The 21,393-nt window shown below is 39.9% G+C and overlaps 1 protein-coding gene across 2 annotated transcripts in view; it reads right to left on the bottom strand.

Moving 5' to 3' along the window:
* Positions 1-21,393, bottom strand: part of ANKRD26 (ankyrin repeat domain containing 26) — a 111,982-nt gene that overhangs the window by 30,140 nt on the left and 60,449 nt on the right. For both annotated transcript variants that reach the window (XM_062211142.1, XM_062211141.1), the window contains exons 17-24: positions 21,058-21,221; positions 18,470-18,640; positions 15,676-15,709; positions 14,862-14,997; positions 9,166-9,379; positions 5,826-6,009; positions 4,449-4,586; positions 1,500-2,456 (exon numbers count right to left, since the gene is read on the bottom strand). In XM_062211142.1, the coding sequence (XP_062067126.1) occupies positions 1,500-2,456; positions 4,449-4,586; positions 5,826-6,009; positions 9,166-9,379; positions 14,862-14,997; positions 15,676-15,709; positions 18,470-18,640; positions 21,058-21,221 (1,998 nt within the window). The remainder of the gene's footprint in view (positions 1-1,499; positions 2,457-4,448; positions 4,587-5,825; positions 6,010-9,165; positions 9,380-14,861; positions 14,998-15,675; positions 15,710-18,469; positions 18,641-21,057; positions 21,222-21,393) is intronic.

Below are 21,393 nucleotides of genomic sequence, written 5' to 3'. Positions count from 1 at the left end.
TGCAAAAGCGATGCACATTCAGCAGAAAATACACTTTGAAATTTGACCTTTTTCTCGGCTAGTGATACGCCACAGGCCACCTCCTCCTGACGCTGGGCAGCAGCAGCAGTTCCCAGTCAATCACGCAGTCACAGGGTATAACCACACGCTACACTGCGCTCTGTGGCTAAGACAGGATGCTGAGGTGAGGTGAAAACCCAGTACTTGCAGCTTAGTGGTGGTTTAATCAGCACATAGCCCTATCGTACATCAAGGAGCATCTGTATTTTGAAAGGTATCACCACAAACATGAGCTCATCTTTTCCTCATGCATATGCATCCTTGTTTATTACTGACTTCAGTACAGTGTTATCTTCCTGCCCAGTCAATATTACGTTACTTAGACAACAAGTTCAGCCTACTACCCATTTCTCTCCTGATAAGTTTAAAAACCTTAGAAGTCAAGAAGGCAGGAGCATATGGATGGAACAAGTGGCAGTAAATTCTACCCTGTGGAATGTTTTCCCTCTTTTTTGTTATCAGAGGCTCAAATTAACTTCAGAATTGCTTTCATATGCAGTCTTTTGCTCAAATCCTATCTCAAGATACAAGCAATGTCCCAATAGGCCCTAGGAAACCTGGCCTCCACTTCCCTTCTTGACCTCAGCTCCTACAACTCACTCCGTTTCTGCTATATGTGAATTCTGCAACCTCTCATTAGTCTGAAAATGGGGATCTGATGCCACATTAATACATCACAGCTACAATTACCTTTGTACAGGACAAAGTTATATCCAAATAATAGTAACTCAGCCTTGAAATAAAAATATTAAGTAAATTATTTGTAAAAATGTGTTCAAAATAAATCCTAAACACAGTGAAAAAATTAAACCAGATACAATTTTGCTAAAATTCACATGTGTCCCAAATTAGGACTTAATAAAAAGTAGATGCCTTTAAAAAAAAAAAAATGAGAGGCCATAAGAACACTTGATATGAGACTGGAGTATTTTCTGACTTAAGTCAAATTGACACAAATAAAAATAAACCAACTGAAAAAATATAAAACGCTACAAGAAGTGTATTTCAAGATCCAGCATTTATACTGACTTTCATCTGTGAAATCAGAAATGAGCTGTCAAGTTAAGCTGATTAACAGAATCTTAACTTCCAAGTACTCATTTTAGGTATGAGCATTTCCATTGACTTCATCACGGTCTTAGAATGTGACAACATGGTAACACTGAAGTTACTTTAGCATATGAATATTGTTAATATTGGTCTACACATATGAACATAAACAATGTATAACTTCAAAATTTCAGAGGTAACACAGTGTCTTTACAAAGAATCTCTCAGGTCTAACACTGGTTTGTTGGAAACAAGGTATGTTTCCAAGATAATATAGCAGATACATTTATTATCTATATATTTTCAAATTCAACCAGATTCCTATGTAGCCATAATAAGCTATGAATTATCTTTCAAGAAGTGTGAAAAATATTTTTCTTGATACTTACTTCTCTTTCTGTTTTCTCATTTTCATACTGATACAGTCTTTCTTTTAAATGACTACATTCAGAGGTTAACTCCTTATTTCTGTCCTCTAGCCTCTGACTTTGTTTTTCACTCTCAGCCTGGAGTTGCTTTACAATATCATGAAATTGGCCTTGAATACTAATTACTGTCTTGTCTTTACCTTCAACTTTATTTTCAGCATCATCCAATTGCTGTCGAAGCAACATATTTTCACTTTGTAGCTGAGACAATCTCTCCTTTACAGATTCCTGCTTTCCAATGTATTTATTCACTTTGCCTTGTTCTTTTTGATACATGTGTTCCATTTCCTTCATTTGACACTGTGTATGGCTCAGGTCTCTTTGGACACATTCTAAAGCCAAAGTCTTTTCTCTGAGAGCATCTCTGGTGTGATGGAGCTTAATTTCTAGGCTATTAAATTCCCTTTCAGCTTTAGAAAGTTGTTGAGAAAGAATTTCATTGCTATCCTTGAGGTTAGAGACTTCAAAATTCATTTTGTCCTGTAAACAAAGCCACTCATCTCTTGCTCTCTGGAAAGCGAGTTTCAGGTCTCTTTCTGATGCCTGGCTTTGATCATGGTCTTGTATAGCAGCAGTCAGTCTAGTGTGGTATGATTCAACTTCTGTTTCCAGTCTTTCCTTGTTTTGTTTTTCAAGCTCCAATTTAGAATTTAGCATCGCATTCTCAGCTGTCAGAACGTCAAGCTGTCCATTATACTGGAATATAGTTTTTGTTAATGTTTCTTCATTCAGTTTTATTGTCTTTTGAAGTTCATCATTCTTTTCTTTTATAATTTCAATGTCCTCAAAATATTTATTTTCTTTTTCCTTGTTCTGACTTTTTATTGTGTCTATTTCAAGTTTTAACATGGAAATTTCATCCTGCAACATGTGATTTTTACATAGCAGATCTTTTTCTTTCTCATGATTATCAAAAACCTAAGTAAAACAAAGGAAACTTTTAGCTGCTACTCAATGAGATGATTTCCTATGAAATTAAAGAATCTGTGTGTATTTAAACAATGAAGCATTGCGATAAGTAAGTATCCAACTGGAAAAAGTTGGATCTAAAAACTCAAAACTTTTGGAAGCAGAAATTCTCAACAGTTAAAAAATGTAATGGAAGATGATGAATTCGTGGAAAAAAGAAATGAGATTTTCAAATAGCAAAGATGTTATTTGAATTACAATAACCCAAAGGCATAAAAGATTAGTAAATCTGACATTAAAATCAGGTTAACACTCCGCTATCTAACCTATACAGCCATACCAGTATAAAACACTTAACCAAGCATAACATTTGAACAGGAAGAAATTTCTAAAACTTCCTTAAGTCTCTCTTACCTGAGAATAATTTGTTTTTCTACATTTTCAGAGTCAGTTATTGAGAATGACATTGTTTGGTAAATGATAAATCTTGACTTTGTACAAGGTACTCCTCCATATACTGATGAACTCATTTACTTATAATAGTTCTGAAAAGGAGAATCTGAAAATATGAGCACACTGCAGTAGTTTCCTAGGTCTTCTGACTCCACCTCTAGTGCTCTTTCATGTTTCCTCGGTAGTATAAGTACACAAATACCTTTTTGTATTTATACAGATGTCTCTTCTATAGTATAAATGTACAAATATAAAAGATGGTAGGGCAGGCACTGTGGCGCAGCGGGTTAAAGCCCTGGCTGCAGCACCGGCAACCCATAGGGGCATTGGTTCGAGTACTGGCTACCCCACTTCCAATCCAGCCCCCTGCTAATGTGCCTGGGAAAGCAGCAGAAGGTGGCCCAAGTGTTTGGGCCCTTGCACCTGCATGGGAGACCCAGAAGAAGCTCCTGGCTTCAGATTGACTCAAATTCATCTGTTGGCCATTTGGGGAGTGAACCAATGGATAGAAGACTTCTGTCTGTCTCTACCTCTCTCTGTAACTCTTTCAAATAAGTAAAATAAATATTTTTTAAAGATGGCATATGTTTCAAAACACTAACGGTAAATAAGGTAAAATTTATAGAAATCTTAGAAAACCATGAGATCATTTGGGGCTGTAATTTTTGTTTCATCTGTAAAATGCTTGAAACAATGTGAAATAACACAATACAAAGAACTGTTTTACTGATAACAAAATACTTCTTAATAAATTATCGCTAAGTATATATTAGGGCTTACCATGGTTTTCAAAAGTTCCTTGTACTAAAATGGGACAATAATTGGAACAAATCGTTATTCTTCTCAGAAGTGAGGAGAGCGGAGGCTGGCGCTGTGACCCAGCAGCTCTGCTGCCAGCATCCCATAGGGGCATACATTGGTGTCCCGGCTGCTCCACTTTGATCCAGCTTCCTGCTAATGACCTGGGAAAGCAGTGGAGGATGGCCCAAGTGCCTGAGCTCCTGCCACCTATCGGAGAGGCCAGGAAGAAGCTCCTGGCTCCTGGCTTCTGTTCAGCCATTTGGCCATTTGGGGAGTGAACCAGTAGATGGAAGATCTCTGTCTCCTCTCTCTCTCTGACTCTTTCAATTAAATAAATATTTAAAACAAAAAGTGAGAATAACAGCCAAATTATGGTCTCTGATATGGCATTCTTCTCCTCCTTTCCTACTGCTGAAACTAAGTTCCCATTAATGTAACAAGGGAGTGAAATACTGCTGGAAACTAGAGCATATACTGTTAGCAGCAAGGGTTTTGAGAACTGGAAATATCAATTCCTACGGAAAGGGATTAAAACTCTCTTTTGAAGGAGGCCACTTGACTATGAGAGACAAACAGTTGAATTAACTTTGCATTATCTAACTGGTTCCAAATGTGTGGCCACTAGCACCATCCTTACATACACACAGTATGGTCTAAACTTCTCCATACTTCCCATGATGCATGCAGTTGTTTAAACACAAAAACAACAAAAACAGACACAGACGTGAAAGTGACTAAAGAAAATACCTCAGAATTCATCTGTTTTCGAGCCATTTCTAATTCTTTTTGTTTGCAAAGATGACTGGTCAGAATCCCATCTTGTAATATCCTGGCATTCTGTTCTCGAGAAAGTTGCCTCTGGGTGTCATTTCGTTCTTCCATAACCTAGAGAGAAATTTCATTCAGTGTTTGGTACCATATTACTGGGAAAAAATCTACACACTTACTTATGAGTAGTTATCTTTAAAAAAAAAAAAATCCGTTAAAAGGAACAAACCATTAAAGCACAAGAACCTTTACCACACACAAATCACTTAGAATTTCAGTTACAAAATTTACAACAAAATTCATCAAAGAGCAAAAAAAAAAAAAAAAAAAAAAAACCTTAAAACAGGCAGAGATGGTATTGTAAGATGAAATCTCTTTATAATTATAAACATTCAAGTAGTTTCATTACAGTTTCAAGGTATTTAACCTGAATTTTAACATAAAAATGCTTAAGTTAATGATTATGATAGTGATGAAATTCAACTTCCACGGCTTCACTGAGGAAGCATGTACCAAGCATCATTATGTCTGAGATTTATAATAAATAATTTTGGCTATAAACGTCAATTTACTTTTAGGATGAGATGATATTTGGGTTTGTTTCTATTTTTTTGTTTTTTAAAGATTTATTTATTTATTTGAAAGAGTTACACAGAGAGAAGGAGAGGCAGAGAGAAACAGAGAGGTCTTCCATCCTCTGGTTCACTCCCCAGATGGCTACAACAGCCAGATCTGCGCTGATCCGAAGCCAGGCATCAGGAGCTTCTTCCAGGTCTCCCACATGGGTGCAGGAGCCCAAGGACTTGGACCATCTTCCATGGCTTTCCCAGGCCATAGCAGAGAGCTGGATTGGAAGTGGTGGACTCAAACCGGTGTCCAGATGGGATGCAAGCACTAAGGTAGCAGCTTTACCTGCTATGCCACAGCGCCGACCCCTAGGTTTAATTCCAAATAATATATATTAAACAAAGAGGTTATTATGAGTAACAATGATTAGAGTTTGAAATATTAAATTTTGGGGGCCAGCACTGTGGCGTAGTAGGTTAAGCCTCCTCTGAGACACCAGCATCCGACCCGGGTGCCGATTCATGTGTCGGCTGCTCCACATCCAATCCAGTTCCATGCTAATGGCCTGGGAAAGCCTAACTGCTTGAGCCCCTGCACTCACGTGGGAGACCCAGAAGAAGCTCCTGGCTTCAGATAGGCCCAAGTCCAGCCATTTGGGGAATGAACCAGCAGATGGAAGATCTCTCTCTCTCTCTGCTTCCTTCTCTCTCTGTAACTCTGCCTTTCAAATAAAATAAATAAATCTTTATATAAAAATAAAATGAAAGTATTGACCAAAGAGTAATCTACCTGGTTCAAGCTGTTCTTCACAGTCCTCAGCTCTGTTTCCAGTGTTCGCAGGCTCAGCTCCAGTTGTCCTTTCACTTCCACTTCCCTACTGTACTGCTCTTCTTTTCTTCTTAGCTGTTCCTTAATTTTTTCATACAATATGTCAGCATTTCTTCTCTTTTCTGTTTCTTGCTTTAAGGTAAATCTGCAGTTATATATGACTGTCTTAAAATTCATCTTGTTAGCAAGTGAAAATTCATTTTGTAGTCTGACTCAAAACTTTATTCTTTCTAATCACCAGGTTTGTAATTTCTCATTTTAATTTCTTCCAAAAGACAAATGTACTTGAAAGGTAGTAATAAAAGAAGGTTTTACTAACTGATAAGCTTCTGTTACTAATAATTCTGAGAAATATTACAGAAAAGGAATTCTGAAATTCTTCAGAAAAGTTACAAATTAAAAATTACCAGCCGGCGCCGTGGCTCACTAGGCTAATCCTCCGCCTGTGGCACAGGCACCCTGGGTTCTAGTCCCGGTCGGGGCACCAGATTCTGTCCCGGTTGCCCCTCTTCCAGGCCAGCTCTCTGTTGTGGCCCGGGAAGGCAGTGGAGGATGGCCCAGGTGCTTGGGCCCTGCACCCGCATGGGAGACCAGGAGGACGCACCTGGCTCCTTGCTTTGGATCGGCACAGTGCGCCGGCCATGGCAGCCACTTGGGGGGTGAACCAATGGAAAAAGGAAGACCTTTCTCTCTGGCTCGCTCTCTCTCACTGTCAAACTCTGCCTGTCCAAAAAAAAAAAAAAAAAAAAAAAAAACAAAACCTTTTCTACACTTATAATACTTATAATTACTCCTCAATTAGGGCAGATAATCAGAGCTGATTTTTAACTTTTGTTTATAAACTTCATATTCATTAGAAGTAAAATTATACCTTCATGAAATACCACAGGCATGCCTAAGTGTCATGTCAGGGAAATGCAATATCTTCAAATGTTTTTCATACAACACATATTTGCAGGGTACTATAACCCATGATGAGGCTAAACAGTATGATATTTGGGGGCAGACATTTGGCCTAGAAGTAAAACTTGGCTTAGGACACCCAGCTTTCAAATTAGAGCGCCTTGTTTCAAGTCCCAGCTGCACTGTCACTCCAGCTTCCGGGTAATGTGCACCATGGGAGGCAGCATGTGGTGGCTCACGTCGTCGGATCTCTGTCACTCCTACGAGAAAGCTGGTCCCTGGTCTGGGATGGCCCAACCCCAGCTAATGTGGGCATGGGGAGGAGTGAACCAGAGAATGAGATCTTTTCTAGCTCTCAAATTATTTTTTATTTTTTTAAAGATTTATTTATTTCAAAGTCAGAGTTACACAGAAGGAGAAGAAGAGGCAGAGAGAGAGAGGTCTTCCATCTGCGGGTTCACTCCCCTGTTGGTCATAACAGGTGGAGCTGAACCAATCTGAGGCCAGGAGCCAGGAGCCTCTTCCAGGTCTCCCACATGGGTGCAGGGGCCCAAGGACTTGGGCCATCCTCTACTGCTTTCCCAAGCCATAGCAGAGAGCTGGATGGGAAGTGGAGCAGCCAGGACTCAAACCAGCACCCATATGGGATGTTGGCACTGCAGGTGGCGGCTTTACTGCTACGATACAGCGCTGGCCCTCAAATAATTTTTTAAAAAATAATTTTAAAAAATAGATGCTACCTCACACATTGTATTTTTTTTTGATGACGCCTTAGTTTATCTTGTTATTATGTATGTTATAAATAATTTTAAATTCCTTTTGGAATAATACAAGATCTAGTGTTAAATGCTTTTAAACAAGAACTCTGGATTAATTTTATCTATATATGAAAGACATGTTGAAGAATCTAATCAGTAATCACTTTGCATTTTATTTTTTATTCATGGGATGAATAAAACAACAAATTAAGAAAAATTCTGGATTGGAACAAGCATTGTGGCACCTTGGGCTAGGTCACTGCTTGGGACACCACATCCCATACTGGAGGGCCTGGGATCGAGTCCCACCTCTGCTTCTGTTCCAGCTTCCTGCTAATGTGCCTGGCAGATGACGGCCCAAGCACTTGTGTCTCTGCCACCCACATGGGAGACCAGAATGGAGTTTTTCCCTCCTGGTTTGGTTTTGCCCAGCTAGGGCTATTGTGGACATTTGGGGGAGTGAACCAACAGAAGGAAGATCTCTCGCCCTCTCTCCTTTTTTCTCTCCCTTTATTACCCTCTTTCTTGGTCACTCTGTTTTTCAAGTAAACCAATGAATCTTTAAAAAAATATTCTGGGATGAGAAAATGATCATTTCAGACTCTGATGGCAAAAGTATAAATTAATATAAACTTTGAGAAGAATTTAGAAATATTAATCAGACTTAATGTTCCTATATGTTCACAAAGTAACTCTATATTGAAGAATTTATTCAAGTAATTAGAAGTGTTAAAATAGATTTATATAAAAGATGTCCCTTGCAGTATTAACTATTCTACAAAATAAAAAAAAAACCACAAAATTCAATTTCTTATAAAAATAATAAGATTTGTAAAGGGTAGACTTTTACCTAGTTATTTACAAGTTATTTGGAATATGCAGTTACTTATTAGATGTATTCACAGTTAAAAACTTGTTACATTATTTTTGAGAATTTCACATTCCACAAGACTTAAGAACTGTTTCAGAAGGCATGAAACCACTTCAAAATTTTCCTACACATTTGCAGCATAACATAAACAGCTCAGGGACTACATTCGGTGTAGTTGTTAAGATAGCTGTGTCCCATATCAGAGTACCAGGACGTGAACCTTGGCTCTGGCTGCTGACTCCAGCTTCCTGCCAGCGCAGACCCTTGGAAGCAGTGGTGTGCAAGTAATTTGGTTCCTGCCTCTCAACAGGAGACACTGGTCTGGGCTGGGGCCTCTGCAGGCATCTGAGGAGTGAACCAGCCGTTGGAGCTCTCTGTCTCTGTTTCTCTCTCTCAAGGAAATTTTTTAAAAAAATGTTGTAAGTAAATAGCTCAAACATTTCTTCAAAACTAGGATACCAGGGGCCAGTGCTGCGGTACAGAGGATTAAACTGCCACTTGTGATGCTTGCATTCCTTATCAGAGCCCTGGTTTGAGTCCCGGATGCTCTGCTTCTCATCCAGCTTCCTGCTAACGTACCCAGAAAGCAGCAGAAGATGGCCCAAGTGCTTGGGCCTCTGCTACCCATGTAAGAGATCAAGACGGAGTTCCTGGCTCCTGGCTTTAGCTTGAACAATGGATGGAAGGTATCTGTCTCCCTCTCTCTGTCATTATGTCTTTCAAAATACATTAGTTAAAAAAAAAACCAGAAAAAACTAGGATGCCATACCTCAGACTGCAGCATTCTCGTTCCCATTCCACGTTCTGACGCTCTAACTGTGATTTCACTTCTCTCAGCTCAGATAGCTCTTTTTTCAGTCCACTGACCTTATTTTCCAATTTTTTAATTTTTGCAGTGAGCAGTCTACAGCGATTTTTTTTCAGTTCTATTAATCTTTCATATGAGAGAACTGCATCCTGGATTTTCAACAGGCTGACAGAATCTGTTACCAGGGAGAGAGCAAGACAGCACGAAGGAAGATGCATCAGGATCTGTTCATGCTGACATTCACTTATTCACACTCAAACCAGGGACACACGGAATGACCACAATGGAAGATTTCATACTAAGCTCATCAGATTAAACAGACAAGATCTCTATTCTTGTTTAGCTCAAAGTCTAGTGGAGAAGTAAAATAAATTCCAACTTTAAATTCCAACAGATGCTGTAAGGAAACAGTTCTATGAGTACAAAGAAGAATTTGATCAGTGCCAGCATTGAGGCGCAGTGGGTCAGTCATGTCACTGCTTTTGATGCCGTTATTTCCATATCAGCACTGGTTCGAGTCGTGGCTGCTCTGCTTCTGATCCAGCTCCCTGCTAAGGCAAGTGGAAAGGCAGAGGAAGATGGCCCAAGTACTTGGCCATCAGACAGCGATGTGGGGAGACACAGATGAAGCCCCTTGGCCCCTGGCTTTGGCCTAGCCCAATCCCAACCTTTGTGAGCATTTGAGGAGTGAACCAGTGGATAGAGGATCTCTGTCTTTCATGTCAATCAATCAGTTTTTTAAATGAAGATAATTTGATCTATATGCGGTTCACAGATGATTTCCCTGAGGAAGATGTGCCCCCCCCCAAAAAAAAAGGAGGGGGCAATGTTGAGAAATGATGAAGAATGGGCCAGGGGAGGCTAAGTAAAAGGGAGGAGCACTCTAGCCAGTCCACAGCAGGTGCTGGGGCTCAACTGCAGTTTGCCTCTGGTCAGCATGGAGTAAGAGATGCGGATTTATCTTCCCACCCAGAACAACCAAACAGCCAAACTACACTAAACTACAGTTTTCAAGGCACTGGGCTTTTGGCAATGAATACAATGACTCCTAGAAGACAGAACGGAAACGAAGTCTGCCTTACAAATGTCCCAGCTGCCCATAGGCCACGACACAGCAAGCATGAGATGAGGTCGAGTCTACACGACACCGAGTTGACATGATGAAGCTGAGAGGCTAACGCCAGGGCAGTCAGGTATCAGCACATGGAATACTGGAGAGGAGACAGCAGTACAGAGAACGACCACCAGGGAGCTACAGGGGGCTCCCTTTGGGCTTCAGCACAGTCTCCACAGTGCTTGTGTCAGGAAATAACCCACAACCAAGGGCAACAAACACATCTCCAAAGATAAGAGGAAACAGGGCCTGGTGCCCACAGAGTGCCAGGAAGAGTCTCCATTCCCATCAGCCGGAGTGAAAACTCCCAAGTCAGGGGGCAATGGGTCATCAGAAAGGTTTTGCCTTTCTTAGCCCCAGGCTGAGCACTTGCTCTGCTGTACCCAACACACCACGAAAGCCAGACTGGAGATGATCAAGCTGTTTGTAATGTAACTGTACAGCAAAATAAAGCTCTGGAAGGTAACTAAAGGCATGGGAGGCATTTTTTAAAACAGCTTCCAGTTGTAGAGAGATGCCAATTGCATATCAGAAAAACAGAGAGTGCACATCCCAAAAAAACAGATTTGTAATTTTAGAGATAGTGGTCAACTGTGAGAAAACTTTATGTTGCTAACAGGTCCCCAAACAGGGATGGAGGCAGAAAAAAATCTGAAAAATTCGGTCAGGAAGAAATAAACTGAATTACCCTACATATAGAAAAGAGAAGACACTCATAGTTAAAAACCTTCCACAGGAAAACTCCAGGCCCACAGAAACACACTGTTGAATTCTACCAAACATTTTAGAAAGAAATAATACATTTCTACACAACCCCCGAATAAAGAGGAATACTTATTCATTCTATAACATTACCATTGTCCTGAACTGTAGCTACACAAAGCTGTCCTAAGTAAGAAAACTCCCTCATGAACGTACAGAATTCAATCAGTTTTTGAAGCTACCAAGATATCCTCCAAGATTTGAATGAAGTAACTGGGGTATATCCATACACCAGAACAGAGCTACTAAGCCATGAGAAGACAGTCGAGACCTTCAATGCTTATTACCTAGTGAAAGATGCCAATCTAGGAAGCTGTACACTGTAGGATTCCAACTATGTGACATTCTGGAAAATGCAAAATTAGTACAAAGATCAATGGTTGATGGACTGGAGAGAGGAGGAAGGGCTGAATAGGCAGAGCACAGAGGATTTTTAGGGCAGTGAAAATCCTGCTTCACAGGATAATGATAGATACATTTGGACAATCACACCTTTGTTCCCACCCACAGAATACACACCAGGCGTGAACCCACGTAAAGCAGGACCTTTGATAATGGGGGAGGCTATGCAAGTGTGGAAGAAGATGACAAATGGCAAACCTTTGCACCTTCCTTCCAATTTTGCTATGAACTTAATAACTGCTCTAAAAAAGTCTTTAAAAAGAATTCGAACAATACTTTAGCAAATGAAATCCAATAATATATTTAAAAAATCATATCACGACCAAATGGGGTTTATCCCAGGAATGCACAGTTGATTTAACAATCAAAAATCAATTAGTGTTATTCACCACATGAACAAACTGAAAGAGAAGAAATGTATCAATGTCTCAGTGGACAGAAGATTTTGACAAAATTTAACATTCACTCCTGCCTTCAAAAATTTCAGTAGGGGCCAGTGTTGTGGCCTAGCAGGTTAAATAGCTATTTGTGATGCTGGCACCCCATTTGAGCGCCAGTTTGAGTCTCAGCTGCTCCATTTCTGTTCCATCTCCCTGCTAATGGCCTGAGAAAGCAGGAGAGGATGTCCCAAGTGCTTGGGTCCCTGCCACCCACATAGGAGACCTAGATGGAGTTCCTGGCTTTGGCCAGGCCCGGCTCTGGCCATTGTTGTCATTTGAGGAATGAACCAGAGGATGAACGATCTCTCTCTCTCTCTCTCTCTCTCTCTCTCTCTCTCTCTCTCTCTCTCTCTCTCTCTCCCCCCCCCTCTCTCTCTCTCCCTCCCCCCCTCCCTCCCTCCCTGTCTTTCTGTAATTCTGCCTTTGAAATAAATACATACATCTTTTTAAAAAAGCTTAGAAAAAAATTTTTTTAGTAAATTAAGAATACATGAGAGCTGACATATGTAATGGTGAAAACTTGAATATGTTCCCTTTAAGATGAGGGACAAGACAGCTATTTCTGTTCTCACTACTTTTATTCAACATTGCACTGAAGATCCCAGCTAGTACCATCAGGCAACAAAAGAAATAAAAGGCAAATGGGTCAAAAGGAGAAAGTGCAACTGTCTTTATTCACAACCAAACACACAACAGAGGTGGATGGACTCCAACTACGGCTACTCTTATATTAGAATGGTAGAGTAGTTGCCAGTCACAAATATCAAATATTCACTGTCCTTACTAAGACAGGAATTTGAGAAAGAAAAGTTTTGACAAGCTTTGGTTGGTATAAAAAAAATATGATACAGTCCACCAAAAAAGCTACTAGAACAAAGTGATTTTAGCAAGATTAGAGAATATAGAATCAGCATACAACAATCAACTATATTTCTAGGTTCTAGCAAAAACAAATTGAAATTTAGAAAATGCAACTTCATCAAAAATATAAAATAGAGATAAGTCTGGTAAAATTTGGAGAGATCTAATATACTAAAAATTATAAATCATTACTAACAACATTAAATGTTACCTATATAAATAGAGTGATGCCATTTTCTAAAGATGTAGTCTATCTGACAGGCACAGTGACAGAGTAGGGAGAGACAAAGAGATCTTCCATCCACTGATTCACTCCCCAAATGGCTGCAACAGCCAGGGCTAAGCCAGGCTGCAATAAGGAGCCAGGATTCCATCCGGGTCTCCCACGTGAAAGGCAGGAACCCAAATATTTGGGCCATCATCAGCTGACTTCCAGAAGCATTGCATAGGGGAGGAGCTGCCTGAAAAGCGTGCTGTAGCTGGGGCTTAAGCCAGCATGCTGACAGAGGATGTGAGCAGCACCAGTGGCAGCTGACCCCACTACCGAAACACCACCCCTGGATAGATACATTCGTTTAAGAATCAAAAGATTCATTAGTATTAAAATGTCATTTCTCTTCAAAATAATCTACAGAGTCAACACAATCTCAATCAAATTCCTAGCAGGCAGCAGGCTTTTTATTTTAATTTAAAAAGCTGTTTCTGGCCGGCGCCGCGGCTCAATAGGCTAATCCTCCACCTTGCGGCACTGGCACACCGAGTTCTAGTCCCGGTCGGGGCACCGATTCTGTCCCGGTTGCCCCTCTTCCAGGCCAGCTCTCTGCTGTGGCCAGGAGTGCAGTGGAGGATGGCCCAAGTGCTTGGGCTCTGCACCCCATGGGAGACCAGGATAAGCACCTGGCTCCTGCCATCGGATCAGCGCGGTGCACTGGCCGCAGTGCGCCAGCCGCGGCGGCCATTGGAGGGTGAACCAATGGCAAAAAGGAAGACCTTTCTCTCTGTCTCTCTCTCTCACTGTCCACTCTGCCTGTCAAAAAAAAAAAAAAAAAAAAAAAAAAAGCTGTTTCTAACTCATGTGGAAATGCAAAGTATCTAGGGTACCCAAAATAACCTTGGGAAAAAAAAAAGAACAGAATCAAAGGACTAATTTTAAGAATTTAAAATCTATAAAAATTAAAATGGTGTGATATTGATATACAGAAAACCAAACCAATGAAACACAACAAATTCAAAATCCATCAAATTATTTTTGACAAAGTCATAACAGCAATACACTTTAGAAAGGACAGCATTTACAACATATGGGGCTGAAATAATTAATTAGATATCCATATACAGAAAATGAACTTGGATCCATATTTCATACCCTGTAAAAAACAGTGAATATAAAATGTATCATAGATCTAAATGTAGGACCAGAAAGCAATAAAACTTCTAGAAGAATGCGCAGAAGAAAATATCTGTGACCTTTTGCTACGTGGATCTCTTAAATATATGATAAAAAGTAAAACTCATAATTGGACAGATAAATTAGACTGAATCAAAGTAAAATCTCTGCCTTCCATAAGGTAACATTAAGAGAATGAAAATTCCAGGCAAACTTAGAAAAAATTCTTGCAAAAAATGTAACTCATAAATAAATGGTATCCAGAATATATAAAGAACTGTTGAAGCAAACAAATAACAACCTAATTTAAATAATGAAAGATTTGGAAAGACAGTTCACCGAAGAAGATATACAAATGGCAATTAAGCACGTGGAAAGATACTCAACATCATTAGTCATTATGTGAATGAATATTAAAACCTTATTGGTACTCACAACACAGACCCAGTAGAAAGGCTAAAAACAAAAACAAAAACAAAAGCAAAAACCTGACAGTACTAAGTGTTTGTGAAGATCCACAGGAACTGGAACTCTCGCACAATGCTGACTGGAACGGAAATGGTCTAAATCCTTTGGAAACCCACCTGGAAGTTTTACTTGCTAAGTGAACAGAAAGAGCCACGTGGAGCCGTTTGGGTTATGTGATGTTACAGTAGACATAGAAAGGCTTCTGTCTATGCAGTGGTCTTACCTTTACAGTCTACTGCCAGTTGTTCAATTAGCAACACGGAGTTCTTGGTGTGAGGCCACTCGTAATCCTCTGAGGCTGTCTCAGATGGCTGACTGATGTCATCACGGTCATCTGTAGAATTTCTCTGGTTCTCGACCTACAAAATAAACAACACCATCTCAGAAGGCCCCGCAAATATTTACACCACATTCTTAAATGCACAGAAGTGGTAATTATCCATTTTTCACAGGTGTAAAACCACCACTACTTCTTAAAATAGCTGATTTCTTGTCAGAAGGATACTGTTGTCAGTGGCTACTGTGTCAATCACTTTTTCAAAGTAAATATTTTCACAAAACATTATCTATTTTGTCACTTTACCTTTTATATTTTTCTTTTTGCAATATATCATTTGTCTTTTATAAGGCATTTTCTTTCTTTTTTCTTTTTTTTGACAGGCAGAGTGGACAGTGAGAGAGAGAGACAGAGAGAAAGGTCTTCCTTTGCCGTTGGTTCACCCTCCAATGGCTGCTGGGGCTGGTGCGCTGTGGCCGGTGCACCACGCTGATCTGAAGCCAGGAGCCAGGTGCTTCTCCTGGTCTCCCATGGGGTGCAGGGCCCAAGCACTTGGGCCATCCTCCACTGCACTCCCTGGCCACAGCAGAGAGCTGGCCTGGAAGAGGGGCAACGGGGACAGAATCCGGAGCCCCAACCGGGAACAAAACCCAGTATGCTGGCGCCGCAATGCGGAGGATTAGCCTATTGAGCCACGGTGCCAGTCTAAGGCATTTTTTTTCAACACAATGATATTTTTTATTTTTATTATTTACAATACCTTGTTCTTTTCAATAGCTGCTTTCTTTGCAGGCCTAAGGAAAAAAAAAAAGAATTCCCTTCAGGCAAATAGTAACTATATATCACACAATAAATATCTACATCTATTGTCTTTTTACATAAAATCTCTGCATTTATAATTTATTTCTCTTACCCATTAAGTTTGTAGATAATTCAATATTACAAATTTCAATAATTTTCTACACATGGGAGTTAAAAACTATAAACAAAGAGAGTAACCATAAGGAACTAAGAAAACATAATACCAATAAAATTATACCAAAGAACCAAATTTCAAACCTTTCTGACAATCAAAGCAAAACATACTGACACTTGTGTTATTTGGTAGAAAGAAGTAAAGAAAGCTTAAAATTTTCTTTTAAATTTACTGTTATTTGAAAGGTAGAAGACACACAGAGATATTTTCTATCCACTGGTTCACTCCCCAAATGTCTGCAATAGCTGGGCTGTTCCAGGCCAAAGCCAGGAGTCCTGAACTCATTCTGGGTTCCCACATGGGTGGCAGGGACCTCAGCACTTGAGCCATGACCTGTGGCCTCCCAGGGTGCTCATTAGTAGGAAGCTGGAATCAGCAGACCCAGGACTTGAACCCAGGATGCTGAGAATGGATGCAGGCTTCCCAACCAGTATCAACCACTGTGCCAAATGTCCACTCCCAAGATTCTTTTTCTTTTGTTTTCAATATAAACAAACCTTTATGGCAACTGAAACCCATTCAGAAAGTCCTAAAGTCCTTCTGTGAGGGAAACCCTTTTGTAATGACGACATCAGATCACTTTCTCAGGACTTCTGCAACTACTAAGTGTTAAACTCATTTTAATCCTCACCACAATCCTCTGAGGTAGGTACCTTATAAAGGAAGTAACTAGGCACAGGAATGCCAAGTAACGCCTAAATCCACACAAGTCTCCACCACACGTTGCCTTCCAAGGAATACATCAGCAACAAGCTGGAATCAGGAGCAGACTCTGATATGGGATATGCATATTCCAAGCAGTGTCTTTCTTTTTTCCTTAAAGATTTTTTAAATTTATTTGAGAGGTGGAGTTACAGAGAGAGAGAGGGAGAAACAGAGAGGTCTTCCATCTGTTGGTTTACTTCCCAAATGGCCACATTGGCTGGAGCTGCACTGATCCAAAACCAGGAGCCAGGAGCTTCCTCTGGCTCTCCCACGAGGGTGCAGGGGCCCAAGCACTTGGGCCATCCTCCACTGCTTTCTCAGGCCATAGCAGAGAGCTGGATCAGAAGAGGAGCAGCCAGGACATGAACTGGCGCCCATATGAGATGCCGGCACCACAGGCCTCCAAGCAATGTCTTAATTGCACTTGATCTTAGCCAAAAGGCTGAGAAACAATAGTCTTAATTGGTATACTAAACACTCGCCCCTCAAATGTTTTCAAGTGATAGGACAGCAGAAGAATCCATATTACCATTCCATTTCTAACTATAATTATGAATAATAATTTCTGAATCTTACAAAGATTTTTTAAAAACTAAAAGAGTTTATACATAGGCAACTGTTGAAACTTTCTTTCAATAAACTGAAGATTTTTTTAAAATAAAGAAATGCATTAACAGGTCTCATTCACTTGGTCAACTTTTTACCCCTGCACTCAATGAATACTTCACAATACTCATCCAGGCCACTGTTGGTACAGGGATAACATAGCTTTTATACCTTAGAACTTTATCATCCAAAAGTAATCATTTGTGACAGATTATCAATAGTTTACTTTTCTGTTATACATATGCAACATCCCCAGAATCTGAACAACTATTTTAGATAACCTGAGAAAATCATATGTATTCATGAGGAAGCTGTTAGTGAAATTCTAAGAGGCAGCATCATCAAGGAATGACAATTCTATTCCACATGGCCTATATGTTTCTATGTTTACTATACATACTTTTGAAAAATCTATGAGTTTAAGTTTCGGTCACTGTTTCCATGTTCAGTTCTGTTAGAATGCTCCATTTCTGAGAAGGCGTTTAGCCAAGCAGCTACCATGTTCCACATCAGTGTCTGGGTGTGATGCCTGCCTGCAGCTCCTGACTCCGGCTTCCTGTTGATGCAGACCCTGGGACGTAGCAGGGATGGCTCAGGCAGTTGGGCTCCTGCCACCCAAGTGGGAGACCTGGGTTGAGGTCCCAACTCCTGGCTTGGCCATAGGTGCTGCAGGTAGTTAAGTGAACCAGTACATGAGAACTCTCTTTCTCTAAAAATCTTTCTCATTCTCTCTTTAAGCAAACCAAAAAAAATTTTTTTTAAAAAAGACTATTGTATTTCTGAGCCAATAACAAATGAACCACAGCTGCTACCACAAAATTATACATGAATAAAAATTCTAAACCTAACATTTACTATAAATCTTTAAAAGATAATGCAGCAAGCTTTCTGATACTGAGATATGCAAACAACATTAAATGGAATACGTTCTTCTCTACCAGCTCACTTCAATGGCATACAAACACACTGTAAGGGTTTCTATTTTAAAAGAAAAGGAAGTAACCTTCCGTGAATCCTGCATTCTCCTTCAGCTAGAAGCCATTTCCCTATTATCCTTCTCAGTAAAAATTCCCCAAGCGCTCTATGCTCCTCTGCTACAGTCAGAGTTCCTCGGCAGCCAGGTATGGAAACTGTTCCCATCAACACCTTCTGTCTTCATCTTTGTCCACCTTTTAGCAGCACTGACAAAGTGCAGTATTCTCGTTTGGCCTGCAGGTGACGCTATCCTATTTCCTTCACAGGGAAACAAAGAACTGAGAGATTTTACCTTGTTTCACCCTGATCCACTTCACTCCAGCTGTAGTCGTCACTGAGGTCGAGTGGGCCGCCAGCTGGGGAACTGGTCTTCCCAAACCCTGGTGCAATCCCAGATTCTCTGGATGTCCAGTTTTCATTTTCATTCTTCTTTACTTCCTCCATATGCAAAGCAGGACTGTGTCTTTAAAAACAAAAACCATTAAAATAATCCAGTGTTTTCTAATAATTCTGACAGTAAAAATTTTTAAAAAACTAATTTTTGTAAAATTATTTAATTCAAAAACTGAATTTATTAATTCAAAAACTAGTTAGGAAGTACTAACTATAAACAAGGAACTATTAGAAGGAACTTGAAAGAGTTCATGGGAAATGGCACTAAAAGTTTATTTTGGTGTAAAAAGATTCTGAAATCTATGCATTGTATTTTAAAAAATGATTTTCAAATAAAAACTCTTTTTTTTTTTTTTGACAGGCAGAGTGGACAGTGAGAGAGAGAGACAGAGAGAAAGGTCTTCCTTTTTGCCATTGGTTCACCCTCCAATGGCCACCGCGGCCGGCACGCTGCGACCGGCGCACCGCGCTGATCTGATGGCAGGAGCCAGGTGCTTCTCCTGGTCTCCCATGGGTTGCAGGGCCCAAGGACTTGGGCCATCCTCCTCTGCACTCCTGGGCCATAGCAGAGAGCTGGCCTGGAAGAGGGGCAACCAGGATAGAATCCGGCGCCCCGACTGGGCCTAGAACCCGGTGTGCCGGCGCAGCATGGCGGAGGATTAGCCTAGTGAGCTGCGGCGCCGGCCTCAAATAAAAACTCTTTTATGGGCACTAAAACCCATTAGGATAGTACTGCTAGATGAGGGAAATTCCTTTTAATAATACTAGAGTAACTTTTTCAGGACTTACAATGCAATTACTAAGTGGAATTTAAGCACTGCCATATGTTAAACTTACTTTAATCCTCACAGGAATTTGGTGAGGTAAGTCCCATGTTAGACATCTTATACAGAAAGTGACTATTTTTCTTAAGAGAATATAAATAAAATTTGTAATTCCTTTGATCCATTTTAACATAATTAAAACTATCATAAGTACCAATTACATAATTGTGAATATAATTTTGGATTTTTTTGCCCTCAATGGAAAAACATTAATATACATTAGAAAGAGCCTAAAGAATGCAAATGTTAATAATTGCTAAGTCAAATTGTTAGAATAGAGCACATCAAACAGTTTTTAAGGGAGAAGTAGTCCACTGTCTCAATACCCCTGGGGTCAATCCTTCACTCATTCACAAACATGTAGTGAGTAGCTACTTACTGGCTGCTGGGCCCTGGGCCCTGAGGATGTGGCAGTGAACAGACAAAACCCCCACTTGTAAGACAGAAATAAACACACACTGACAACCAGCTAGAGGAGAGAGAATGTGAGAAGAGAAACACCAACGCAGGGACATGAAGTTTTTATATTTTCTAGGGGAGGGGTGGTGGAAATACTAGTCAAGATAGCCAGGAAAGACCTTGCTGAGCAAGTAAAGTCTTGAAGACATAGAAGGAGTGAGCCAGGGAAAAGCTTCAACTATGCAATGATTCCAAGAGTGTCTGCAGCAGAAGTTCCAGTCAGAGAAAATCCACACATTGCCTTGCAGACCTGAGGACGGACGTGGCATGCACTCTGAGTGCAGAGAGAGGCGATTACAAAGTTTGTAGTAGAGGAATGACAAAATCTGACGTACGTTCCAACACGCACCGTATGAAAAGACCAGTCAGCAAGGTGCAGCTGGCGGTGGCTTAGCCATAGGTGCTGCGCTGTTGGTAACAAGGCAGAGGGCCAGTGTCGCACGGAGCTTCCCTTTGCAGTTCTGCTGTGATTCCTTGCATTCTAGTAACATTTGCTCTAGATATGTCATCCAACAAATGCTTTCAATATACATTATACAGTCATGGTAAAATGATCAGCACATTTTAGAACTAATCTCATTTTTTAAAAAAATGACTGCATATTAAATTGTTTTATGGGCATGACAATTCAATTACTTCCTTTCTGATGGGTATTCAGACTATCTCCAACTTTATGACAATGCTGTAACAAATGTCCATCATGTGCATAATGTATGTAGCATGTTTATACATTCATATTTTATATTCTTAATGTATGTTATACTACTTTATATACTGTCCTATTTGATATTATATGTAAAATGTAGTAAATATCCTTAACACAGGTGTATGTGTGCACAATAGGTCACGTTCTCCTATAGAACTGAGTCCTAGAAATAAAGGTGTTACAAGGTTAAAAAGATGACCTAAATCAAGTTTTGATACATGCAACTAAATAACCCATAAAAATGGACTTACCTATTTAATTTACCAACAATGTATAACTTTTTCCTCATATTTGCCTACCTTTTTTTAATAAAATATTTTCAATATAATTGTAAAACACATCTCATTGTTTATTAATCTGTAATTTTCTGACTACTAGGGAAGGCTAAAGATACTAAGTAAAAGGATACAAGTCATAGATCACGAATATTAGCCCAAATTAGAAAAATTTTATAGGACAGTAACAATCACCTGCTGTTACATATTGTTATTGGCTTACCCATCATATTCTTCATTCTCCTTAATGGCAATTTGCTGGTTACCAGTTTTTCCACTCCTTCTTTGCTGAGTTAATCCACCAGTGCTGTTAGGAGCAGCAGCACCATCAGACAAGTTTCCTGATACTTCCACTTGGCTACTTTGGTACTTTTTTTCTTCCTCAAACTTTAATGAAAATTTCACATTATGGGTAACTATTACTACTTTATTCAATAAAAAAGAACTTTGTTTCCATTCTTAGTTTAACTGTCATGATTTTAGTAAATTAAAAACATTTTTGTGCCTACTTTATCATTCTAGGTCATTGAAATCTTTGTCAATTCTGCTTCCTTTCTGT

This window comes from Lepus europaeus, chromosome 14 (assembly GCF_033115175.1).
Source record: "Lepus europaeus isolate LE1 chromosome 14, mLepTim1.pri, whole genome shotgun sequence".
Taxonomy (NCBI): domain Eukaryota; kingdom Metazoa; phylum Chordata; class Mammalia; order Lagomorpha; family Leporidae; genus Lepus; species Lepus europaeus.
Note: the sequence above shows the minus strand (reverse complement) of the source record. Positions and strands in the feature narration are given on the sequence as shown.